The 27,445-nt window shown below is 45.2% G+C and overlaps 1 protein-coding gene across 1 annotated transcript in view; it reads right to left on the bottom strand.

Moving 5' to 3' along the window:
- COL6A3 (collagen type VI alpha 3 chain) overlaps positions 1 to 27,445 on the bottom strand; it is a 176,910-nt gene that overhangs the window by 19,130 nt on the left and 130,335 nt on the right. The window contains 14 exon segments of the mRNA XM_060232176.1: positions 407 to 457; positions 591 to 761; positions 9,393 to 9,476; positions 11,246 to 11,518; positions 16,314 to 16,378; positions 18,874 to 18,964; positions 21,531 to 21,593; positions 21,596 to 21,809; positions 21,811 to 22,226; positions 23,336 to 23,435; positions 24,190 to 24,683; positions 24,853 to 24,864; positions 24,971 to 25,007; positions 25,099 to 25,131. Coding sequence (XP_060088159.1) covers positions 407 to 457; positions 591 to 761; positions 9,393 to 9,476; positions 11,246 to 11,518; positions 16,314 to 16,378; positions 18,874 to 18,964; positions 21,531 to 21,593; positions 21,596 to 21,809; positions 21,811 to 22,226; positions 23,336 to 23,435; positions 24,190 to 24,683; positions 24,853 to 24,864; positions 24,971 to 25,007; positions 25,099 to 25,131 — 2,104 coding nt within the window.

The raw sequence follows: 27,445 nt of genomic DNA, 5'->3' as shown, positions 1-27,445 counted from the left end.
TGTCCATTATCGACAGAAGAAAAGATAGAGAAATAAGACACACACACCCTACAAAAGAATGATAAAGAGAAAAAAAGACCAAGTTTCCTCCCCAGCCCCCAAAAGACTGGAAAGTCCCTTTCATTGATAGAACCAGATATTGCCCCTGTCTTCCAAGAAGGAGGAAGCACAGATCCAAATACTAAGATGGATTTCTGGACACAAAGGAGAGAACAAAGGGCCGCTCTGTTCTGTGTTCTGTTTTCTAGGTGTGACAAAAAGCATGCAAATAGAGATGGACCAGGCAGGGAACACACCGAGTAAGGCAGCAAAGCATCCAGGAAGCCGGTTTTTTTGTGTGCAACGGACACATTCAATAGACAGACGAAAGACCAAAGGCAGAAGCCTCTCCAATTACTGACTTTACCTGACAGGTGACTTTTCTGAAGGACAGGAAGTGGCATGGTTTTCTCCTCTGCTGCAGAGAGAAAAAAGTGTGCGGCGTTTGTTTTTCAACTATTTCTTTTCCCCCTTCTGTGTTTGAAACTTTGCTTGAAAATATTTTAAAGTGCAAAACTGTTACCCCCCTGCTGCCCCATGCGGGTACTTACATGGCTTCAAGCATCTGCTAATGCAGTCAGCTTCTGTGTCAAATCTATTGGCGTTACCGCCACACCCACCATACCAAACCTGGGTGCAGATCTTGTTTTTGTAGTCAAAGAACCACTTAACCTGATATTCCTTGCACTGTGTCCCCATGTCAAGATCCAGCAAGCAAGGATCTGTCAAATTTGAATTTCAAAATGCGCAAATGTTAAATGAGTCTGAAAAAGGTTAAAAGCTGAAAAAAGCATAGAAAGCAATTTTTTTTCTTGTAAAAAATAAGAGTTAAATGAGTGAGAAACAGAGAGAGAGAGAGAGTGCAGCATATTTCAACAGCACAAATGAAACAAAGCTTGATACGAATGACCTTTATCTTCTGGCATCTTCCTTTACCGAAATCTAGGAAATAATAATTGTGCACTGATTCCCAATAAAATTATTGACATGCCAAGCAGCCAACACATGCGTCTTAATATTTTCTTCTGGGGCTTGTTCTTAAGCTGTAAGTTTGCCGTAAAATGCTAGGCTTGTACATGCCTCTGCGAGTCTTTAGCCAAACCCAGAGCAGTGTAGCAGTCAGAGGCATAAAACAAAGCAGAGTATGGGGGGAAATGCGAGACTGGCGTAGATGTCAGCTCTTACAGCCCAAATGAAATCTATGGGTGGTTTCCCAAATTACAAAAACAACATTATTACTTTGCCACCCACAAGTGTGTTCCCGTCCTCCCCACAGCCACTTATCACGGCAATATGACATGTATCCTTCTCATGTACAACTGGGGGGGTCTGCATGGAAACAAAACATGTACAGCTAGCCAGATCAGTGTCTCTTCCTCTCTTAATTCCCATTCTCCAGTATTGCTGGCAATAATAGACTGGGCAATGAGAAAGGTTCTGTTGAAGCTGCCAGTGAACACACAGGATGGCCAGGCAATTCACATTAACTCCAGTAGGCGCTACTCTCTTCCCTAAGCCCAGGCCAATACAATGCAAGTCCTACCACTAGTTTTCTTGCAAGCCTAGCAATTAACCTTCAGTCTGAAGATTTACACCCACACTGAGGCTGCGGTCAAACTGGAAGGTTGGTGTGGTTTGGGTGCACCGCTAATTACTCTGCTGCATTTTGTAACAGAGATTTTCCATCAGGCTTCCACCAAGATCCAGCCTAAACGGCACGCTTCTTCCGTGGTTGACCTTTAAGATTACTGCTGCACATCAACCATGGAGCATGGGGTCTGGTCTTTTTTTTTTTTTTTTAAACAACCTTTGGTGCACATGTGCACCCGTGCACTGCCAGTTTAGAAAAACAGAACAGCAAAAACAGAATTAAAAGTTCACAATTCTGAACCAGTTTGAGCATGCACAGGAGGGGTTCAGAAGTCTGGAAATGTGGGATGAATGTGCAGACATCCATAAGCATCGGATTTTCTCCAGCAGCTGTTTACTCTACATCCAACAGATCATACAATGGGGTGAGTATGACTGGGGAACAGGCGCCGGATATGGTCATGTGAATGACCCCATTAAACGTTTAAAGGAACAGCAACTATATTGGGCCAAACTGCCAACCTGACCCCAGCCTGAATCCACATTTTATTACACTATATTTGAGGACCAGCTATCAGTAGGTGTGGTAAAATACTGCTATTACAGAGAGAAGCGATCCTGCATGTTTTTGCGATGGTAAGAGCGCCATTGTTAGCCTCTCCCACCTTAGTTGCGTCTGGGTGAATGCTGTTAATGCAGGATCAAAGAGACCATTTGTATTCACAGCATGGAGAAGGCAAAGGCAAAAACCTACTTTAAGTTTCATGTGTGAATGCACTCTTGGAAGACTGCATAGTGAGAAGAAACGGAATAATCCAGGCTATTCTGCAAGAGGAGCCGGTCTCTGTTTTCCAGTATATTTGCATTGTCCTATGAGGACCTACTACAGATCACAATGATATACACATTCTTACACGCTGGGCTCTTTTTCTAGCAGGAGCTCCTCTGCATATTAGGCCATGCCCCCCTGATGTAGCCAATCCTCCAAGAGCTTAGAGGGCTCTTCGTACAGGGCCTACTGTAAGCTCCAGGAGGATTGGCTACATCAGAGGGGAGTGGCCTAATATGCAGAGGAGCTCTTGCTAGAAAAAGAGCCATGCAGGTTACACGCCTTGTGAAACACTCACAACTGAACAGCAAACAAGGAGTTATACATTGAGACAAAGTGGAGCCTTTCTGGAATGGGCTCAGTAGTTTGTTAGCTACATCGAAAAAGATGGGGAAATTATCAAACGGTGCCCACACAGAATAAGGAAGACACAAAGGAGAATTGTGACTCTGATCACACCAAAGAATGGCACACTAGGAAACAAAACATAAAACAGAAGTGACAGGGCCAAGAAACATACAATATCCATCACAAAACAACCAAGAAACCAGTTTCAATTGCATGCCTGTTCTATGTGAAGTTGCATGTAAAATCTGCCAGGTTCTGAGGAAAAAACATCTTCACGTGAACGTAATGGGACTTTTCATTTTGGTCTTTCAGCTCTGGAACATCTTTACATTTTCAAGCTTGGGCCAGTGATTTCATCCCTCAACAAAAGATTTCTTGCAACAGGAACATCATGTTTAAAGTCAAGGTGTTAAGCAGCCCTGTACAGCTACTAGTACAACCCTATACAGAGTTTCTCCTGTGTAAGCCCATTGAAATCAACTGTATATGGAGTGTAAGAAAAGCAGCATGTCAGTGTAGTAGCAGGAAAAGTTTCCAAACATTCCCATAGGTTATGTTCCTTCCCAGCAATTTATGGCCTTGAGAAACTTTGAAATTCCATCCGGGCTTATGGATCACCTGAAAGCCAGAACACGCTTCTGAAATCCTCCAAAGCCCAAGCAAACAAGGAGCTTGTGCTGACAGGCTCAGGCTAAAAGTGCTGAAATTAAATGCATAAAAACTTTACAGCCAGCCCTGATCTGGATAGCCCAAGTAAGCCCAATCTCTTCAGATCTCAGGAGCTAAACTGGGTTGACTCTGGCAAGTACTTGGATGGGAGACCTCTTTGGAATACCAGTAATCAGGAAGACAGGGCCATGCTTTATTCAGCCACCTCTCTGAATATCCTCCATGCTCCCAACAGGGGTCCATCACCAGAGGTCACAAAGACACACTCACACGTTCACACATAAACATACAAAAATACCAAAAAAGAGAGAGAAAAAACCTTTACAGCCAAAAGCCAGTCTGTGCTTTTGAAAATTGAAATGAACAGGTGTTTCATGTGATGCCAATCAAGGTGACACAACAGTGCTGCCAACCAATGTGACACCTGGAACCATTACCAACAGGTCCATCAACAAGTAATCCTCATCTTGCTCCCTTCGATATTCTGAGAATAGAACTACACAGGGGTGGAATTCTAGCAGGAGCTCCTTTGCATATTAGGCCACACAACCCTGATGTGGCCAGTTCCAAGAGCTTACAAGGCTCTCTTTTTTTGTAAGCTCTTGGAGGATTGGCCTCATCAGGGGAGTGTGGCCTAATATGCAAAGGAGCTCCTGCTAGAATTCCACCCCTGGTACTACAGGAGATCTTATAAAAGAAGAGAGAAGAGAAGAGGAGACTGGCTTTATATCTATCCTTCACTACCTGAAGGAGTCTCAGAGCGGCTTACAATCTCCTTTCCCTTCCTCTCCCCACAACACCCTGTGAGGCAGGTGGGTAACTGCTTTTGAGCACAACAGCTCTGAGAGAACTTTTGGCTGATCTAAAGTCACATCAGCAAGTGCATGAGGAGGAGTGAGGAATCAAACCTGATTCTCCCAGAAGTGACAGGGCCGACACATACTTAACCACTACACCAGACTGGCTCTCAAGAGTGAGATACAGGAGTGAGGTTGGTGGTGGAAAGTGCTGCTAAGCTGAAGCCAACTTATGGTAACCCTTCATGGGGGTCTTCAAAACAAGAGACGATTGGAGATGGTTGATCATTGTGCACCTCTGTGTAAATGACTCTGGACTTCCTCAATGATCACCCATCCAGGTACTGAACACAGCAAACCCTACTTAGCTTCCAAGATCTGATGAGAATGGGCTAGCCTAGGCCATCTAGACCAAGAGCAAGGATACAGTTCTATAATTACAGGCCTTAGCTTCCACTCCTTTATAGTTATTACAACAAAGACTGCAAGAGACCACTGGCAGTTAATAAACGCAACTGTCACACATTGATAACAGGTGTTAATCATCCATGTGGTGTTAATCACTGAGGTCAACCCAAGTGATTCCACATTAATAGTTCATCAGAACAAACCATTAATGCCTTGGGACAAGCACAAGGCCAACAGAGCAGAAACGGGACAAAGGATTAACACACAAACTTAGGCTCAAGCTCCAAAAGAGGTGCAGGACAATTCTGCCAATAGGCACTGGCAGGGGTGGAATTCTAGCAGGAGCTCCTTTGCATATTAGGCCACACCCCCTGATGTAGCCAATCCTCCAAGAACTTACAAGGCTCTTTTTTGTAAGCTCTTGGAGGATTGGCTACATGAGGGGTGTGTGGTCTAATATGCAAAGGAGCTCCTTCTAGAATTCCACCCCTGGGCACTGGAAACATTTTATTCCCAGCTCCATGCCAGCCAGTGGATTATGTGAGACTCAGCAGAAGGAAGAATAACCATTCAGAGTTGCCAGGGGTTGTGGCTGCTGCGGTGCGTCCCTGCCTGGGGCCTGCAGCTCTCCTCTCCGTTCTGGGAGACTGGTTCGAGGCAGGTCGGGAGGGATGCTGAGAGACAGGGGTCTCCTCCCTTCTTCTGAATCCTAAAGCTGAAGGGTTCAAAGGCATTCCTTCCCTCATGAAAGAAGGAAGGTGTGTAAATCCAAGTGGAAAGCCCAAACACTGTGGTACTCAGACCGTTTCTCTTCAGATTTTTTTCCATTGGCGGGACTCAGCCGGTCTTTTTCTTCACAGCCTGAGGCTTGCTTTTTTATGTGCTAGTTTATTATAGAAACTATCCTATAATATATTTAAGAACTGTAAATTTATTCTTATAATCAGGGGTGGAATTCTAGCAGGAGCTCCTTTGCATATTAGACCACACACACCTGATGTAGCAAATCCTCCAAGAGCTTACAGGGCTCTTTTTTGTAAGCTCTTGGAGGATTGGACACATCAGGGTTGTGGGGCCTGATATGCAAAGGAGCTCCTTCTAGAATTCCACCCCTGATTATAATTCTAAAAGGAGCACCCAGAAAGTGCAAAAGTCAGAACGGAAGCTAGCAATGTTCAGAGCCCCTTAAAGGTAAAGGTGCAAGCTAACCCTGTGCAAGCAACAGTCGTTTCCGACCCATGGGGTGACATTTCATCATGACATTTTCATGGCAGACTTTTGGTTTGTCATTGCCGTCCCCAGACACCTACACTTTTCCCCCAGCAAGCTGGGGCCTCATGAGAGTCAGTTTGGTGTAGTAGTTAAGTGTGTGGACTCTTATCTGGGAGAACCGGGTTTGATTCCCCACTCCTCCACTTGCAGCTGCTGGGCTGGCCTTGGGTCAGCCATAGCCTAAGCAGAGGTTGTCCTTGAAAGGGCAGCTGCTGTGAGAGCCTTCTCAGCCCCACCCACCTCACCGGGTATCTGTTATGGGGAAGATAAAGGAGATTGTGAGCCGCTCTGAGACTCTGAGATTTGGAGTGGAGGGCGGGATAGAAATCCAATATCTTCTTCATTTTGCCAGCCTGGGAAGGATAGAAGACTGAGTCAACCTGGAGCCGGCTACCTGAACCCAGCTTCCACTGGGATCAAACTCGGGTCGTGAGGAGAGCTTCGACTGCAGTACTGCAGCTTATCACTCTGCACCATGGGGCTCCTTCAGATCCCCTTAAAGGGCTAAATCAACAATTCTGTGTTGCATCAGGACCACAATAGGTGTTACAGTATATGACCCCCACACCTGTTTCAGCACTTGAAAAAGTGCCAGTGGAGGGGAGAGACATGATCATTTGGTCCTGCTGTGCTGAAGGACCGATTGGGTCGTGGCATTTTTAAAAGGCAAAGTTCAGCTGTAAAATGGCATCAGCATCAGTCTAGTTGGTCCTGAGACCTGCAAATTGAATTTATTAGTCACGGGGCAAAAAGACATGCCTGCTTTTGAATGAGTGACAAGCTGGACTGTAGCAAGGAAAGGGTAGGAGAACACTGTCAGTTCTCAAAATGGAGGGTCGTAAGCAATGGGCTCCCCTAGGGATATGTATAGCCACCGGCACGGGTGGAATTCTAGCAGGAGCTCCTTTGCAAATTAGGCAACACACCCCTGATATAGTCAATCCTCCAAGAGCTTACAAGGCTCTCTTTTGTAAGCTCTTGGAGGATTGGCTACATCAGGGGTATGTGGCCTAATATGCAGAGGAGCTCTTGCTAGAATTCCAGTCCTGGCGACTGGTACTATTTAATTTGTTGAGAACAGGGTGGGTTTTTTTGAGCAGGAACATACAGGAACACAGTTCTGACTGGCTTGGAGTTGGGGGGGGGGTGTTGGCCTAATATGCAAATGAGTTCCTGCTAGGCTTTTTCAACAAAAAAGCCCTGTGTTAAACAACAGTGATGTCAGGGGTTGTGGCCTAATATGCAAATGAATCCCTTCTGGGCTTTTTCCTACATAAAAAGCCCTGGTTCAGAAGATGTCTAAAAATTGGGGTGGGGGGCAGTGAAGCAGCCAAGTTGACAAATGCTCCAAGTTAATCGTGATATCAAGAACCAAAGCCGATTGGGAGGAACTCCTAACGGGCTGAGTGCACAACAATGGCAAATGAGACTCTGGCTGAGTAGGGGGGGGGAGTATCTGCCTCAGGAATGCATTTTTTTTTTGTTACTATGGAATTTTATTTATTTATTTATTTGATTTATATCCCACCCTCCCTTACCTTCAGCTTTGATTTCCCCACCCTGTCTCTCAAATGTCAAAAATTACAGATACATGAGCTAGGGTAGCTCAGGGTGCAATAGTTTGCAACTGTCAAGTACTGGACATACTTGCAGTTTTTCTTGTCTACAATTAAGATAGTTATACTTAAAAATTTCAGAATACGCCAAATGGTACCATTTTATAGACTGACATTTTATTTTGTTAGATCAGTAAAGGAAGTTAGGTTTGATAGGAATGTAAGTATTGCATATATTTCAGTTTCCCCCCAGTATTTCCATCCTCCCCCCCCCCCCAAAAAAAAAAGCTTTTTGCCCCACGGCTTCAAAATTCCCAAACATTCTACATCTCTGCATGTAAATAATAAGTGACACACATTGGGGCAACCTCCCTCTAATTTTAAAATATACTCTGACAAGTCCTCACGGGCTGTGATTGGCAAGGACAGTGATCTTTGGGTTTTGGTGGACTGTCAATAAAAAGAACCTAACTAGGTGGTGAAAAAAGCAGATTCTATGGTAGAGATTATTAAGAAATGTACTGAAATAAAATCGGCATCATCATCATCATGTAGAGGTCTATTGTGTGGTGCCTTTGGAGTACTGCACATACCTCTGGTCCTCCAGTCTCAAAAGAGATATCATACTAGTGGAAATGAACTTATTTTTGGCATAATCCCAATTCAATGTGCCAAATAGCAGCACCATGTGAATTTGGAATACACACCTCTCCCCATGGAAAAGAAGCTCAGACCACTTCCTTTGAATCTGGAAGCATTGGTCACAGGGACATATCTGAAAGCTGCCAGTGTCAGAATCTGGCCCCATATCCTTCCTGTGTTCTTTTTCAGAAGGGGTGGAATTTCCAGCAGGAGCTCCTTTGCATATTAGGTCCCTCCCCCCTGATGTAGCCAATCCTCCAAGAGCTTACAAAAAAGAGCCTTGTAAGCTCTTGGAGGATTGGCCACATTGGGGGGAGTGGCCTAATATGCAAAGGAGCTCCTGCTAGAATTCCACCCCTGAGAAGAACTATATTTTATACCCTCCACCATGTTTAACTGAGCATAGCTCAGAATTACAGTGGCACTAGTAATTTGATCAAGCTGAGCATCACGTATCCATAATAGCTATCTATGTATGACCCCCTCACGTGGATCAAAAAAAGGGAGGACACATAAGGCTAAAGTATACATTTCTGCAAATTAAAAAAAAAAAGATTAATGTTTGCACATGAATAGATGCCATGAGTAAAAAAAATCAAAACAGTGTGGGGGGGTTGGTAAGGGGAAGAAAAAACAGAGTTGGTGTTTGGGAGAGAAGGGGAGGAGAGATTCGGAGAGCAATTAATGGGAAGGAAGACAGTGGGAGGAGAAGAAGCAGAGTTTGGTGGAAGAAAGTTAAAAAGAGGCAGAGCTAGGGGAGGGAACACAGAAACTAATGAAGGAAAGAATGAGGTTTTCCATCCTCCATGAAAGTCTCCCTCTTGTAGAATTCTGAATACCAGAAGTCCCATATTTGAAGGAATCAGGAGTGGAATTCTAGCAGGAGCTCCTTTGCATATTAGGTCACACCCCCTGATGTAGCCAATCCTCCAAGAGCTTACAAGGCTCTTTTTTTGTACACTCTTGGAGGATTGGCTAAATCAGGTGGGTGTGGCCTAATATGCAAAGGAGCTCCTGCTAGAATTCCACCACTGGAAGGAATCACCCTTATTCCACAGGATCATAGCCCAATGGAACAATGCATGAACAAAGAGTACATTTTACTCATGCATAGAAAATAAGTGTTGACCTTTTTTTTAAAGCAGAGCATTAACACATCTGGAAAGACTACTTCAAAGAACACCACAGAAGCAGCTTAAGTATTGTACACTAGGGGCATCTCTTGGGCAGCAGAGGGCTCACCTGTCCTTGGCTCTTCCAGCGGCTCAGTGTTCACCATCAGATTGGCTACTGCAGGTGAAGGCAACTTGGGCAAGGGCATGACCTCTGTGGAAGGAAAACCAAAATACTCAGGGAAAGGGGAAATGCCTGAAACGAAACCCTAAACAGGTACGTTTCGACCGAATACCCTGCTAGAAATCCACAGCTGCAATGTGCACGAAGATCTCTTGTTGTCACAAGAGACAGAATAGGTCCCTTAATTTCAACATACGGTATGTGAAATTAAAATCTGGAGAACAATAGCTGAATGGGATTTCATTTCCATGGGGGCAATCTCAAAAAAGCAAAAAAAAAAAAAAAAAAAAAAAGCCCAGAGCAACACTCAGGTCTGGTTCTGCTTATATAAAGGCACAAACTTTTCAAATGAGTCTTGGTTTGCAGCTGGGAAAATTAGTAACAGATGTCTGATGAACTATTCAGTTGAACCTTATATTCTACAGCAGTTAAAAAACAATGGTGTGTTTTTTTCCCTAATTCTGTGCCCTTTACGCAGTAGTTCCTAGTCAGAAGTGCTACAAGAACTTCAAAAAAAATTTCATGCCCCACATGATCCTTTCCCATTTTATCCTGTAAGGTAAGTTAGGATGAAAGACAAATTACTATCCCAGTTTCACCCAGTAACCCTCATGTTATAGTGGGGATGTAAGCCTGGTCCACCTCCCCCTACTGAAATGAACGTTGGAACTGCTCCATCACATTCGCTCTGTGGATGCATGAGTCACTTCTTTCTCCTGTGGAGAACTAAGCTCTCAGAAAGCACAATTTCATAATAAATTCATCACTGTCTAAAGTTTCTCTGGTGTAAGGGCCAGAGCTTTTTTAGTAGCAGGAACACCTTTGCATATTAGGCCACACGCCTCTGATGTTGCCAATCCTCCTGGAGCTTACAGTAGGCCCTGTACTAAGAGCCCTATAAGCTCTTGGAGGATTGGCTACATCAGGGCTGTGTGGCCTAATAGGCAAAGGAGTTCCTGCTACAAAAAAAGCCCTGGTAACGGCTGAACTGCTGGTCACCAGAATTACTTGGGAGCTGTTTCTCCACAGCTGAATTCCAGGATTCGTAGGAAGGTCAGCTAGGAGAATCCTACGCTCTAGATTTAAAACAGTGTGATCTGCCCCATCTGTGTTGGAAAACTGACACAGAACTTTTCCGCACTGGAGGAGTGTAGCTTCAACAACTCAGCTCCGGTACTCCCTCTAAGCTGTGTAGTTTTGTGAGCAAAAATTCTACTTTGTGAGCTATTGGCATTAAAGCGGTGAGCTACTGCATAAATTAGTTTGCTCCGGGGCCATTTTTCCTGAGCAAAGACAAAAATATGTGAGCTGGAGGCTAAAAATCTGTGAGCCAGCTCACACTAACTCAGCTTAGAGGGAATAATGCTCAGCTCCCACGACTCCTCTAATGAACCTTATCAGGGTAACACAGAAGCAGACCCATGGAAGAGGCTCCTGCCTTGCTTTGGTAACACCTGAAATGGTCACAAATTTGGCCTTCGCTAAGGATACAACGATTGGAGAGGCTGCTCTCCTGAATGGGCATTTCAACGAAGCCGGGAACCCACTCACATTAGTCTCCGCCAGGGCTTTTTTTGTAGCAGGAGTTCATTTGCATATCAGGCCACACCTCCTTGATGTAGCCAATCCTCCAAGAGCTTACAGGGCTCTTCTTACAGGGCCTACTGTAAGCTCTTGGAGGAATGGCTATGTCAAGGAGGTGTGGCCTAATATGCAAAGGAGCTCCTGCTACAAAAAGAGCCCTGGTCTCCACACATAACTTGCACGGCCGCAAATTCTTGCGCCAAAAGCAAACTCACTTGTGCTAAATGTTCCTGTGAAGGTTGATCTGGCCTGTGCATTGAGGTAGCCTATGACCAGGACGTGGTACTTCTGTCCACTTCCAAGGCCACCAATGACTCGTTCAGTGCCAGTTAGGTTGAGCTTCAGAACTAAGGAGTGGTCATGTGCCAAGGTGATGGTGACATCATAGATGGAGGCAGGCTGAGGCTCCGGTTCCACCCAGCGCAGCTTAGCGCTGTTTTCAGTGATGTCTGTGACCTGGACTTCACCCACATGCTTCACTACTGTAAAAAAAGAGAAGACATAATTAGTTGCTAGAGGATTAAAAGAAAGCCAACAGTTCTGGCAAAAACAGAAGATAAGCCGCAATCACACATGAAATCCAAGCCAAGTGTACTTAGGACCTGCGTTGCTGATTCGTCACAAACATTTTCATGTGTTGAAGTCAACACAAGTTGACTTTCAGAAGGTTTTTGCATCCTGGAACATGCAAGTCATTCGACACACGCCCGAGTTGCAGTTTCAGCACATCCTGGCTGAACCCACTTTGTGACAATTTTCTACAGCATCTTGGTCTTGGAAGTATTCACCATCCAATCCAATTCTCACATACATGCACATATGTGCTGGAAACATGGAGCTGTTTCAGGCTGTTTTGTCTATTCACTTTGCAGTGAAGGCAATCCAAATTCATTAACAGATTACTGAACATTTCAAAACAATGTTATTACCCCACCTGTGAAACATAAAGCGGGAGCCAGCTTTTAACTTGGCTAGTTATCACACTTCTTTTGTTTTACAGTCTCCTGTTCCTTCTTTGATTCATTAAGTATATGGTGCAAACAGCTAAGTCAACATTTTTCTTCGACGTAGACCTAATTCTTACAGGTGAGGAAAGCCAGTGGTTGGCCTGCTCTGCATCAGACAAGAACTCCTAGAATTGATTACTGAATACACATAAGAAGTTCCCTCCCTGCAGAAAACTGGCATGCCAGGGGAAAGGTGCCCTTGTGGAGGTTTTAACATTATCCCACTTTCATTTTTCTAGCTAGTTTCCTTGTATTCAGCACAGAGGTCCCTAACCTTTGTGAGCCTGTGGGAATCTTTGGAATTTTGGTACAAGGTAGTGGATGCAACCACAAAATGGCCACCATAGGAGGTGGAGCTGGTCACAAAATGGCTGCTGCAGGAGGCAGAACCACACACACACACACTGAGGAAGCCCAAATACACCATCAGATAGCGCTGGTGCTGGGAAGCCCGCACAAGGCCAGCGCCCCAAGCCAGGCGCCCCTGCTGCCCATCACCTCAACAAGGGTGAGCTTGGCAGCAGCCGCCACAAAGCTTCTGGGTTCAGCACACATGCATGTTTGCATACAATCACTCCACCCCTTGCATCTGTGCTTGAAAGCACAGATGTGAGGGGTGGAGCGATGGGGAGCGAACAGCGCATGCGCTGAGCCCAGGAGGCCCATGGCAGTGGCTGCCGAGCTTGCTATTTCCCTCACTTTGGAGATAAGAGTGGGTGGAAGGACCAAAACCCAGCGTCCTCCCCTCAGGGCCGCGCTCCAGCCAGCTGCCTCAGGCTGCCTAATGGACACACCGGCCCTGCCATCAGATCTCCAAGATTTATACCCAGGAAATCATATTGGTCTGTAAGGTAGTACTGGACTTGATTCCAGCTGTTCTATTGCAGACTGACACGACTGTCCTCTGAAACTGTCTTAAAGGTCAATGAAAAGCTTTGCTGTTTAGGAGCCCCGCCTGGCCTCATCCACTTTCTGAAGCTGTTGGCAGGCATCATGGTGCCCACCAGGGGTGGAATTCTAGCAAGGAGTTCCTTTGCATATTAGGCCACACACCTCTGATGTAGCCAATCCTCCAAGAGGTTACAAAAAAGCTTGAAAGCTCTTGGAGGATTGGCTACATCAGGGGTGTGTGGCCTAATATGCAAAGGAGCTCCTGCTGGAATTCCACCCCTGGTGCCCACAAACATCACATGAGTTACCTCTCACTCAGTGTATCGTGTAACTTGGGGGATCAGTCAGATTCAGTGCAGAAGAATGCCACTCACCAAAGGTCGGAACAATTTATACAAAGTAAACTCAAGAATTAAAACAAGTAAAATGGCACACCAGGCCAACTGGCAAGTCAACTGACTCAATTATATAGGATGAAGATGGTGGGTAGGATCCAGACGAAACGGGCAGTTTCTGCTGACTCCCTTGTCCCACTGCAGACCCCGTAATGTCCCTTCTCAAAGTCCCGACCTCCCCACCCCCCACCCCCTGGAGCAGCATTCCAAGGAGTTCAATATGCTGCAGTGGGAAGGGAGAGGCAGAAAGTCCCATTTTGCTAATGTCAATTTCAGTCTGGATCAAACCCATTATCTAGACCAACTCACAAATTATTTAGCTTGATTTATCCGCATTTTATGGGAAGTTAAATTGGATTACCATTTCAAAATGCATGTAGGAAGACAATTCATAGAAAGGATAAATGAGTTAAATCATTTAGTCTGCAAATTCTATGACACAGAATATGCAGAACAAATCATTTTATTTCTATTTAATTTGGAGCAGATCTATGAAAGAACATTTCCCAAACTTAATATTCCTGGGAACTTTATGGAAACCAGTAATAAATTTACAAGATATTTATCTTGGGAACACTAATGAAAAACAAGGTCCTTGTTTAAATTAAAGGTTTTGCATGAACATATGTTCTTCAGCTAGTTTCTCCCCCACCCCAGTAATTCAACATATGCACTCCATGTTCCATAGATGAGCTTTCTTAGCTTCACTTAATCATAATGAGTTCAAATATGTTCATTTCACACATCAAGTGCCTTTTTGAAACAGTTTTGCCTAGTTTGCTCCCAATAATGACTTTTGCAGTCATATGATTGAATGGACCTACCCGAACCAAGAGCTTCCAAGGCAGTTGCAAGAAAGAGTCCCAATCCAGCATACAGCAAGGTGTGCCTCTATGTCTAATTAATTAACTGCAGCCTGAATTTCACTCCATGCAGTGTAGGGTTCCCAGCCTCCTGCTGGGGGTGGGGGTCCCCCAGTTTTGGATGCCCCAGCCCATGGCACAGAGCTGGCTGGCAGAGAGATCCCCACCCCAAAGACCTCCATCAGTGTCTGACATGCCCATGTTGTGGTACCATAGAATTTTTTACCCAAATGCTAGAGCACCCCACTGGTGCGATGTGCCCGATGCAATGACATCTCTTCCAGGTTTTATCTCCAGCTGGCAGCCAGGTAGGACCTGGCAACCCTAATGCAGTGATATTTATTTACTTTATTTATATCCCGCCCTCCCCACCAAAGGCAGGCTCAGGGTGGCTCACAAGGGTCGACACTAACACATTAGTGTGACCGATACAATAAACAACAATATGAGAGACTAATTCGCTCAAACATCACAAGAATTTTCATCAAGAAAATTTTCATTCTACTCATTAAAACAACAACAACATGTAACCCCAAAATCCAAACATATCTGGGGACACAAAATACTAACAGAGGGCCAGATTTTCTGATCTGGGTATATACAGACCAGGCTGGGGCTGCTTTGAGTGGGAAAGCAGCCAATGGTGAAACGGGTTAGCAAACCCTCCTCCAAGGGTCTTTGGATCAAGATCAAGGACCCCAAAGGCTGCTTTTCATTAAAAAACAAATTGAGGCTTCGTTACATAAGCCTACATGTAAGGCACAGCTTCTCCTTAGCTTTAACACAGTTATGTGTAATAAGGCTAGATGGAACAGCACTTGTTTGTTTATTTGTTTATTAAAACATTTATATCCTGCCTTCTCTTGCAGTTCAAAGCAGCTTACAGTAATCGTTATAAACTTTTCCATTTAAAACTAAAACTAAAATAAAAAGGTAAAGGTAAAGGTAGTCCCCTGTGCAAGCACCAGTCGTTTCTGACTCTGGGGTAATGTCACATCACTACATTTTCACGGCAGACTTTTTACGGGGTGGTTTGCCATTGCCTTCCCCAGTCATCTACACTTTCCCCCCAACAAGCTGGGTACTCATTTTACCGACCTTGGAAGGATGGAAGGCTGAATCAACCTGGAGCCGGCTACCTGAACCCAGCTTCCACTGGGATTGAACTCAGGTCGTGAGCAGAGAGCTTGGACAGCAGTATTGCAGCTTTACCACTCTGCGCCATGGGGCTTCCTAAATAAAATAGCAAATCCCAAATCTCTCCCCCCTCAAAAGATGCCTGTCATTCAGACTCCACAAAAGCCCTTGCTGTGCCTCCTGAAGATCTCCAAGGAGGGTACCCGCTCCACCTCTTCGGGGAACCCATTCCACAGAGTCAGAGACATGATGGAAAAGGCCCAGGCTCTGATTGATACCAGATGGGCCATCCAAAGTGATGGGATAGCAAACAGATGGCAGCCTGACCTCTGCAGTCGGCCCACTCTATGGAAGGAGACAGCCATTCAAATATGCAGGTACCAGGTCACAATGGACTTTAAAGGTCTTTCCTTCCTTCCCCAGGGGACCAGGAGGGGGAAGAGCCTCAACCAATAGAAGGAAGAGAGGCTTGGCTCAGTAACTGCAGTGCAATTGAGAGCCTGGCAAAGCAAGCTCTACCTCCCCCCCTTCCTCCCCAAGGGAGGAGCCTCAGCCAATGGAGAAAGAGAGGGTTTGCTCCGTAGCTCCTGTGCGATTGAGCAAGCCTTGCAAAGCAAGCTGAGATGCAGAAGGAAGAAAGAGAGAGGGAGAAGGAAGCAGGTGACACCAGCTGCTCAGGGGCCTGATAGGAACCCTCTGGGGGGCCTGATTTGGCCCATGGGCCTCATGTTTGACACCCCTGCATAGAAGATCACATTTCCTGACCAGTATTACTTCTGCCTTCTCCAAATTCAGCTTCAAATTAGCCTCCTGACCAAAGCCTCAAAGTTGTTCAGATTCAATATCCTATGAAAATGCATTAAGACATTAAGGTACATACCTTCCAGTTTTTCTGTTGTTGCTGTTGTTGTTGTTCTGTTGTTGTTGGTTCTGTTGTTGTGGGTTCCGTTGTTGTAGGTTTCGTTGTTGTTGGTTTTGTTGTAGGTTTTGTTGTAGGTTTTGTTGTTGTTGTTGTTGATGTAGTGGGTGCAGCAGTAACATTGCTTGGAATATTTCTGATTGAAGAAACAAAAAAGTATGGGTATGGATATAACTTTTTGCAGATTATCAATATGTTTATAACTTGCTTGCTGCTACCATAAAGAGCTCTGTCCTGGGGGGCTCTGTCCACTATGATAAGATTTAGGTTTGGTGGGGACAATTCTTCCCCCCACTCCCAATAAGTTAGTGCTCTCCATCCTGTTCAATGGAGTGGCAAAGGGAAAACTTTTTGAGCCTGTGAGCAGCTTTGGAATTCTGACACAGGGTGGTGGATAGGGATGGCCATGAACCGAACAACAAAGGAAAATTTGGCACAAATTTTGCCATTTGTGGTTTGCGAACCGAAGTTCATGATGGGTCTACCATCACTAACTACAACAAACGTTTAGAGCAGTTTATGGTGGTTCATGTATAGACTAGATAGCAGGGGTTTAAAGGGACTTGCTTTAAACCCCTGCTCTCTGGTGCCCGTGAAAGTTGCAAAAACAGCTGAGCAGAGGCAGCTCCCACCATTCAGCTGTTTTTCAGGCTGTCTTGTGCAGTTCATTAAAGGGACTGTACAAGAAACCCCAAAACAGGGGAGCAGCAGGGAGCAGGCTCAACTGGTTGCTGGGGTTTTTTGGAATTATTTCTGCAAACCCATTTAAAGGGACTTTGGTCCCTTTCAACTGGGTTTGCAGCACCATGAACCACGAACTGGTTCGTGAACCAACTTCCTGGTTCATTTTGTGACTTGGTTCGTGGCTTGGCAAGAACCATAAACTGACATGAGCCAATTTTTAATGGTTCATGCACCTGGTGCTGGGTGCAACCACAAAATGGCTGCTGCAGGAGGTTGAGTCATGTACACAAAGGCAGGGAGAAGAGGAATAACGTAAAATACGTTGGAAAAGAGGAGTGAAAGAGACTGAAGCCATCATTGTGGTAGCATCTGCCACTGAAACACTACTTTAATCTGCACACCCAATCAGATATCCAGTGGCCAATCATCCTCTTGGGTTTTAATATCATTTTCTTTTCTCATTCTTTTCTCAATTTAAATGCCAGCCCCTTCCCAGGAATATCTGCAATTTTTTGTGTTTTAAATAATTCACTTTTCTTTCCATTTCTCTTATTGCTAACATAGATAACTCATCACAAAATTTTTATTTGACTAGATGTATTTATATTCCTCAGAAAATTTTTAAATTCATCCTCATCTTTTAATCTCATCTAACAAATGCTTTGCTTGCATCCCAAACCACTCTCAAATCCATGCCATTGTTTAAATTGACTTCAACAATTATTTTAAGTTTTTTTCTTACAAAACTCAACAATCTTTTTTTTTTTCTGGCAATGCTTCATTTAGTCTCTACCTGAAAGCACTAGGTTTTCTTTAAACAACTAAATTTACAGGATTATGATCTGAAAAAGTCTTGGGCAAAATCTAAGTCTCTCGAAACTCAGATTGCATCTATTCTTGAAAATAATCTATAGAATAAAAAACATAGCAGTGGGGGGAAGCACCCACCCTCCAACAAGGGTGATGTCTGGGCATACACAGACTTTGGAGCTAAGCAAAACAGATCTGGAGTGGCAGACTGGAGTGCTGTAGCGATTTAAAGTCATGCCTGACATAGTGTCAATAGCCATAGACAGGAAGAGAATAGAGGTCAGGGGAGGGCTAAGGAAGTACAGTCGAAGGGAAGGAACCTGGAGAAAAAAGTGGGTTGGAAAATAGATATGGAGCAGATTTTGATTTCTCTTCTCTCATCCATTACCATTAGCCAGGGCTGCCAACTTCAGAAATCCCTGGGAATTGGCGGGTAGGAGCCTGGGGAGGACAGAGTTTGGACAGGAGCAAACAAGAATTCAATGTGTGTGATGCTATGGAGTCCACCCTCCAAAACTCATTTTCTCCAAGGTGATTGATCTTTGCCACTTGAAGATTAGCTGTACTTCTGGGCAATTTCCAGGCTCCAGCTGCAGGTTGGCAACCTTACTATTAGCAGATATCATGACAGTTTCCAGTCTGGTTTGGGGAAAAGCCTTTCCTGGTTTTGCTGCCAGAGACCTCCCCCACCCCTAGTCTTGGGCAAGCCACAATCCAAGATATGGGGCCAAGGGTTTCGATGCATCAGGCTTCCCACAAAGAGAATTAGACGAATATAAATCCATATTTGTTGCTTTAAAAACAACAGCATCATAACTACAGATAACATTCTCCAGGGCTTTTTTGTAGCAGGAGCTTCTTTGCATATTAGGCCACACACCCCTGATGTAGCCAATCCTCCAAGAGCTTACAGGGCTCTTAGTACAGGGGCTCACTGTAAGCTCCAGGAGGATTGGCTACATCAGTGGGGTGTGGCCTAATATGCAAAGGCCACACCCCACTGCTACAAAAAAAGCCCTGATGTTCTCTCTGTAACAGGTGGAGAAAGCATGTATTTCATCTGAGACTGGAAACAAAGCAACTCTTCTCCCCGCCCCCCCGCCCCACACAGACTCAGAAAACCCATTCTACTTACACAGGTCTCTGGACAATTTTTTAACTGGCTGGTCACCCTGGAACCAATCACATTGTTTTCTGACATCTGGGGGCAGGTAGAAGGCATTTTCACCTAAAAACAGAAGGATTTTGTTTTTAAACTGTTGTTTTCCAAAATGTGTTACAACAACAGTGATGATAATTGTGTGCCAGTCTGCTAGCTTTTGCATTTCTTACAGCTGTGGCCTGCATTCGTGACTCTCCTTACCTGAGCAGACAGGATTGTGGGCACCACTGGCACTGACCATTTAGGTTGCTTTTGCTGTGGCCTGTAGGCGTTGAGTGGGCAGGGCCCAGCTCTGCAGTAAATCAGTACACAACTCCAGAAGGTAAAAACCTCTTAGCTTAGCATATTTCCTAACCTAACAGCTAAGTGCTTTTCCATGATTGCAAGAGACTCGACACAACTAGATTTCCAAATTTCTGTGGTAGTCTGTGATGGAGGTATGGTATAGCATAGAGAACTTTTTCTTTATTTTCAGTCCTCAAACTAGGCTTCAGAGCTGGGTATCAAAGAGTTTATTACACCAAGAGGAAGGAAGGAGGAAGGAAGGAAGGAAGGAAGGAAGGAAGGAAGGAAGGAAGGAAGGAAGGAAGGAAGGAAGGAAGGAAGAAAGAAAGAAAGAAAGAAAGAAAGAAAGAAAGAAAGAAAGAAAGAAAGAAAGAAAGAAAGAAAGAAAGAAAGAAAGGAAGGAAGGAAGGAAGGAAGGAAGGAAGGAAGGAAGGAAGGAAGGAAGGAAGGAAGGAAGGAGGAAGGAAGGAAAGAAAGAAAGAAAGAAAGAAAGAAAGAAAGAAAGAAAGAGAAAGAAAGAAAGAAAGAAAGAAAGAAAGAAAGAAAGAAAGAAAGAAAGAAAGAAAGAAATTTGATCAAATTAATGAGTAAAAAGAGTGGTGAGTTTTCAGTTTACAACTCCAAGAGAGAAGTGGAAACTGTTCAAGTTTGCAGGGATTACACATTTTAAAGGCTGTGAGCCTAAATACACACTGTTTGTGTTTACACAGATGGATTTAGGAGCACAAATTTGACAACAATTACATGATGTGCAACAGAAACCCTAGAACACTTTTAGGAACTTTCACTTTGTTCTTGGATTCTAGGATCACAGTATCAACATTTGTAGGCAGGTTTTTCATTTTTCAGTTGGTGGGCTCCTCAAGCCAAGTCTGCATGTGGCAGGGAAGGACCTCCCCACCACACACAGATCCTGGGGCCAGCTTCTCCTGTCCCGTTGTTTAAACTGCTGGGCAGAACAAGGCTCCCAGCCAGGCCTGAGTGTGGTGGTGAGAGAACTTGGAGCCAGCTTCTCATGCCTGGCTGCTAGGCAGGAGAGTCTCAGCCAGGTTTGTGGGCTGAAAGAATTTGGTAATCATGAATATTTCCGAAATCCCGATATTTGAAAATATTGGGAAATACTGATAACTTTTGGGTGCAGTATACTTAAACAAACCCCCCCCCCCCCAAATCTCTTTTTGTGTGTGCACATTCCATTCTGCTCTGCTTGTCTATTTCTAAATCAAAACAGAAGCATTGTAAGTCTCCTGTGCTCTCTTACGCAAAGGAAACTAAATTAAGAAGACAGTAGATTTATACCCCCACCATTCTCTCTGAAACAGTGTCTCAGAGCAGCTTACAATCTCCTTTATCTTCTTCCCCCACAACAGACACCCTGTGAGGCGGGTGGGGCTGAGAGGGCTCTCACAGCAGCTGCCCTTTCAAGGACAACCTCTGCCAGAGCTATAGCTGACCCAAGGCCATTTCCAGCAGCTGCAAGTGGAGGAGTGCGGAATCTAACCTGGTTCTCTCAGATAAGAGTCCACACACTGAAACGCTACACCAAACATAATGTTGATTTATACCTCTGGAGAAGGAATCTGTTGATCATGTAACTTATTTGGGGAACCAAGTGCACCTTTTTGGGAAGTTTCAATGTAGAATTCGAACTCTGGGTCCTGCTCAGGAACAAGCTAGGAAAGGATATGACATAACTAGCAAATCCTGGCTTTCCTATTCCCTGCTCCAGATCCACCAGTATCATAAGACATAAGAAAAGCCCTGCTGGAGCAAACCAGTAGTCTATCTAGCCCAGCATCTTATCTCACACAGTGGCTAAGCATGAAGATAGATCCAGGTGGGGTAGCTGTGTTGGTTTGAAGCAACAGAACAATGTTTGAGTCCAGTGGCATCTTTAAGACCAACAATGTTTAATCCTGGGTATAAGCTACTGTGTGTATGCAGAATTAAACTTTGCTGGTCTTAAAGGCACCACTGGATTCAAACTTTGTTCTAGTGACCAAGCAGTTACTCTGGAGGGCCCAACCAGGGCTCACTTGTAGCAGGAGCTCCTTTGCATATTAGGCCACCCCCCCCCCCCGATGTAGCCAATTCTCCAAGAGCTTATAGGGCTCTTCTTACAGAGCCTACTGTAAGCTCTTGGGGGACTGGCTACATCAGGGAGGTGTGGCCTAATATGCAAAGGAGCTCCTGCTACAAAGTGAGCCCTGGGGCCCAACAACAGGGCACAGAGACTGAGGCCTTCCCCTGTTGTGGCCTCCAGGCACTGGGATTCAGCAATTTACTGCCTCTGGATGTGGAGTTTCCTTTAGTCACCTTGAGCAGCTGATTTGCTCCCCGTACTTACTGCTGACGAAAGATGGCAAGAGATTTCCAAAGCGCAGCAAAGGCTCTTCGTGGAGCTCCGACGCTTGTCTGCATATTTGAAGAAGACGTCGTTGGGCTCGCTGGACAAGCTGTAAATGCTCCGAATGTTCACCTGCCTGCCCATGCTGAGGATGACAAAGAAGTACCCTTTGCATTTAGCTTCCACGACCACTCTTTGAAGGCGCTCTAGCTCCTGGGTTTTCACCTCTCCTGTTATCATCAATACAATAACTTTGAGGTCTCGGGGATTTGGCGCCCCGCTCAAAAATGAGCCTTATGGTATGTTCAATGGCACTCGCCACAGCCCTGGTGCCCCGCAGTTGCACCATCTGGTTCCCGATGAAATCCATCAGCTTGTCTTTGGAGCTATAATCTGTCAGGGACACCTCGACGCTGACAGGGGATGCGCTCGCATTGGATGCATGTTCATAAGGAGCGTGCTGGACGACGGCGACCCGGGCGTGGTGCAGGGATGCCTTCGGATCGGGGCTCATCTCCAGCTGGCTGATGATGTAGGCGATGTACTTCTTCATCTCTCTGAACTGCAGAGGACTGGTGCTCTCCGAGCTGTCCAGGATGAAAGCCATGTCGATGTCGGCATCCGTCGGAGCTGCCCGCCTGTCTCTGCTAAAGGAGGGCCTTTGTGGGCCGCAGCCGGGATCAGGATCACATACGTCTAGAAGAGGAAGCAGATCACAGTTCTGTTAGGAATATGCACAACTCTACCCTTCGAGAGGACGTAGGAATCAACAAACATGCATTGCTCCAAGTGGCACAAAATGTGATATTAGGTGGCTTCTGCTGAACTAAGACAAAGCAGAATTTTTTCTATTCCTTTGAAGCATAGGTGGACAAAGTCCCTGAAAAACTGGGTGCCGCGTGGACTAAGGATTTACACTTAACTGGCCCAAGGGGCCTCAGGGTGGAATTCTAGCAGGACCTCCTTTGCATATTAGGCCACACACCCCTGATGTAGCCAATCCTCCAAGAGCTTACAAGGCTCTTTTTTGTAAGCTCTTGGAGGACTGGCTACATCAGTGGGGTGTTTCCTAATATGCAAAGGAGCTCCTGCTAGAATTCCACCCTGGCCTCACGGGCAGCACTGCACTGAATATAACTCTGGAAGCTGTAACAACTTTGGGTTACAGCTGGATGTTTTTCTGGATCTGTATGCCCTTTGCAGGCACCATTGGGAATTTAAGGTCAGAAACATATACACAAAATGAAACTGTAAAAGCACAGATTGAAGGAAAAGGGCAGGGCAACTGATGGCCATCAGACGTGGCTCCTATTCAGGTACTTTGGCGTCATCGTGCAGAAAGAGAATGGAACGTAGGAACCCCTGAACAGATGCATACTTTGGCTCACAAAAAGGAGGAGTTTCCAGCAATAAACAGGACGCTTTTTCCATGGCAGCAAACGTGATGCATGATGGAGACATTTTTGGGACAGAGTCAGCTTCTCAAAGATACTTTTGCACCAACATAGCTAATCACAGTGGATGGCCCCAGCCCCACCATGGAAGGGATTGCACTGTGGTGGCAAAGGTAGAGTTGCAGAGGAGACAGGTTCCTTAAGGTTATTCTACAGTGCGGCTCTCAAGGGTTGAAGAAAGTGAGTCAGGTCTTTCCTTTGCCCAACTTGCCAAGGATAAGAGGGATAAAAAGCTCTGTGCATCATATAGTTAAAGCAAACATACAACATTGATTGCAAATGTAGATTACACTTATGCAACAACGGAAGTGGCTCACAGATTTATAGAGGAAATAAGTCAAAACATCTTACCCAGGCAAACATGGCACGTTATTACTCTCCTAATAGTCTGGTTTATTTGATCTGGACCCCCAGAAAATGTGATCACCTGGCCACCTATAGAGTTGTTGATCTGGTTTGGACAAAAGGGAAATACGGCACAGTTATTATGTTATTATTCAAAGGAGGCAGTTCAGAAATAGCTGTGTTCAGCTCCTATAAACATTGTGTTTATGGATTTTGGATGCCTACAGACTAAACAGCAGATGATAGAGAGAGCAGAACACCAGATGGTAAGTTTCCTTGTGCTCTATTTGTAATGAGTCTGCTTTTCTGCTTGCTAAACCATTAGCTGGGACCTAAGGATAAAATACATACCTCTCTGAGCTCCTTGGAGAAAACAAAGGTACAAGAGATAGACAGATCTCAATCATGCTTTTCATAATCTATGAAGACGACAACACAACTCACTGGCTTACACCACCATCTTAAGAGCACTTCCGAGGGAAAAAGCTCCACTGGATAAAATGGGACTTACTTCTGACCAGTCCTGCTTAGGATCAGGGGGTTTTTTTGTAGCAGGAACTCCTTTGCCTATTAGGCCACACCTCCCTGATGGAGCCAATCCCCCTGGAGCTTACAGTAGGCCCTGTACTAAGAGTCCTGTAAGCTCCAGGAGGATTGGCTACATCTGGGGTGTGTGGCTTAATATGCAAAGGAGCTCCTGCCACAAAAAAAGCCCTGCTTAGGATTGTTCCCCTCAAGTGGAAATAAGAAAACAGCCTTCAGGACAATTTACACAGGAAGGGTGGCTGCAAAACCATTTGCTAATATCCAGCTTAAATCAAGTGTTTCTAACACAAAAAACAAGCAAAAGGGATCTGAACCTGCAGTGCGTTCACAAGGGCCCGGTCATCTCTGCTTGTGAGGAACACAGGCACAACCCCCGCATCATAAAGCTTCATCATGGCTTCGTTGAGTTGCGGAGATGCTCTTGTGACTCCGTTGCTGAAGAAGACTGCCACCTTCCTCATGAGGAAGCCGCTGCGAGCCCGTTTGAAGGTATTCCTGGCGACGAAGGAGATGGCCGTCTCCAAGCTGCGCTGCTTGGTGGTCTGTACGGCTCGGAGGGCCTCGATCTGTTTCAGGAGATGGGATTTCTTGCGAGAGTCAGCAAAACGGATCTCTGTGGTGACTTCATTGTTATACGTAACCAAAGCGACGCGGGCACCGCGAGGGCAGTTGCTCTCGGCGATGGTGAGGTCATTAACGATCGCCAGCACCGCTTGCCTCATTCTGTTGAAAATGTCCCCGCTTACGCCAGAAGAAGTATCTATAGCAAAGGCCAATTCTGTTGGATAAATTGGGCATTCCCTTGGGCCTGCAGGTAGTGGGTATATTTAAAAAAAAGAAAAGAGGATCAGACACATTTGATTCTAACATGCCAAAGGTGAAATTCCACACCTCTGATAAATCAGTGTGTGTCCTTTGAAGGGGACCACAAACAGAAAGAAAGAAGCCAGACCCGGAGCGGTTGGCTCTGCACTTACCATAGCAGCAAGCTGTGAATGACAACAAAAGAGAAGAGCAGAGAAATCAATGAGTTCACCCTCTATTTCAAAAACGAGCATCAGAAACAAACAAAACAAACCAAAAAAAAGGACTTACGGCATTTATCTTTGATGTTGCGCACAAGGGCACATTGCTTTAAGAGAAAAAGACAGGAAGAAAATGAAAGAAAAGCCAGTACAAAAGAAAACAAACAGTTTGGCACAGTAAATGAATAGTTGACTTACATCTCTTGATTCTCCTCTGTCCCCCTTATGTCCCTGAAAGTAAAGATTTTACAAAATGGAAGTTAGAGGTTATGGGATGCAAGTTTAAGAGCGTTAGCTCTACACAAACTTAACAAGTTCCACCATCTCTCACAGGAGGACATACGAGGCAGGAGAGCTTTGGCGGGCATCTCCGGGCACCAACAGGAAGCAGTGGAGGCAAGGCAGCACTGAAAGTGATGAAGGAATATAGAGAACATCATGCAGAAAGAGAACGCAGACTTCCAGACTAATCCAGTGCCATGTTTACCCTGAAGCAATCACCACCAGGTCCACTGGGGCTCCTCACTCACTTCTGGTGTTACTGAGCTTAACAAAATTAGAGGAACAACTGCTACAGTGAATGGCCACTACATTTCTTGATTATACCTAAACTTTATGTGATTACATCTCACCCCATATGTCTTAGATTCGAGTCTTAGAGACCAACAAGATTTTCAGGGTATAAGCTTTCCCAGGGCCTTTTTTTTTTGTAGCAAGAACTCCTTTGCATATTAAGCCACACACCCCTGGTGTAGCCAGTTCTCCTGGCGCTTACAGTAGGCCCTGTAAGAAGAGCCCTGGAAGCTCTTGAGAGGATTGGCTACATCAGGGGTGTGTGGCCTAATATGCAAAGGAGCTCCTGCGATGAAAAAAGCCCTGAGCCTTCCAGAGTCAAAACTTCCCTTGTCAGATGTCGTGTACCTCTTGAACCCTTCCCTTGTTTAATGCATGTCACAATCTCTTGATCCTATTTAATATTTTTTTCTTCTTCTCATAACCTCATACATAAATGTCTGCTTAGTAATCAGGTCCAATGACCGGGGAGGGGAGGGTGATTTGGCCTGGTTTTGCAGGCTCAAAGGGGACCTCAAATTGAAACGCTTGTTTATTTTGTGGCATTCAGTATGTTTCACAGCTTGTTTGGTATAGTGGTTAAGTGCACGGACTTTGGTTAAGTGGGAGAACCAGGTTTGATTCCCCACTCCTCCACTTGCAGCTGCTGGAATGGCCTTGGGTCAGCCATAGCTCTCATAAGAGTTGTCCTTGAAAGGGCAGCTGCTGTAAGAGCTCTCTCAGCCCCACCTACCTTGTGGGGAGGGGGGGAAGGTAAAGGAGATTGTGACTGCTCTGAGACTCTGAGATTCAGAGTAAAGGGCGGGATATAGATCCAATATCATCATCATCTTCTTCATTGGCTGGGATCTCTGAGACGGCCTGCCAGTGATGGGCTACCTTGTGCATCTGACAAAACGGGCTCTAATCCATTAAAGTTTATGCTGGAAGACAATTGTGTTAGTCTTTCAGCCTCCCATTTATTTTCGCTTCAACAGACTAACTCCTCAGAGGGCAACAAATCCAAAAGAAGGAAGAGTACACAGTACTGTTGCTCATGTTTCACTGATATGTCTCCTTAACAGAAAACAAAATCAGGGAAATGCTGATCTGCCTTTCTGTATGCTATTTTAAGAAATGTTCCTCTCTGCATTTCTTAACTAATGCAAGGCTTTTTTTGTAGCAGGAACTCTTTTGCATATTAGGCCACATACCACTGATGTAGCCAATCCTCCAAGAGCTTACCGTAGGCTCTGAAATAAGAGCCCTGTAAACTCTTGGAGGATTGGCTACATCAGGAGGGTGTGGCCTCATAGGCAAAGGAATTCCTGCTACAAAAAAAGCCCTGCTTTATTGACATATTCCACCCAGCCCCAATTAAACATCAGTAGCATGATACAGAGTTCCCATTAGGTTTGCCAACCTTCATGTGGAACCTGGACATCTCCCACTATTACAACTGATCTCTAGATGACCACGGTCAGTTTCCCTGGAGAAAATGGCTGCTCTGAAAGGCGAACTCTATGGCATTATACACTGCTGATCTCTCTCCTCCCCTCTCTAAACCCCACCCTTCCCAGGCTCCACACCCACAAATCTCTAGGCGTTTCCCAGTCCAGAGCTTGCAACCCACATCCCCATGCAGGGAAGGGAATGCTGACAAGCGATCATGACTTTTATTTATTTTCAGGGATCGATGGATGCACACCTCCACAGTCACAAGGACTTCTTGTTTGTTTGTTTTAAATCAGAATGTGCAACTGGGACAAGTGCCTATGTGATTTCACTTGCATTATTATCTCAGAAAAACCCCTGAAGCAAATAAATAACTCATTCTGTCTTGTGCTTTCCACATCCACAGGCAAGAGTTAGTTCAGGCATTGCTTCATTACGTCTGGAATGTTTCTTCATGTGAGTATATGCAGGGTCGGCTCTCCCACTAGGCAGACTAGGGCACCGTGGGGGGGGGGGCACCGAATTGGGGTCACCACCT

The sequence above is a fragment of the Heteronotia binoei genome, chromosome 1, assembly GCF_032191835.1.
Source record: "Heteronotia binoei isolate CCM8104 ecotype False Entrance Well chromosome 1, APGP_CSIRO_Hbin_v1, whole genome shotgun sequence".
NCBI classification, from domain to species: domain Eukaryota; kingdom Metazoa; phylum Chordata; class Lepidosauria; order Squamata; family Gekkonidae; genus Heteronotia; species Heteronotia binoei.
This window is presented reverse-complemented; position numbering and strand designations above follow the sequence as displayed.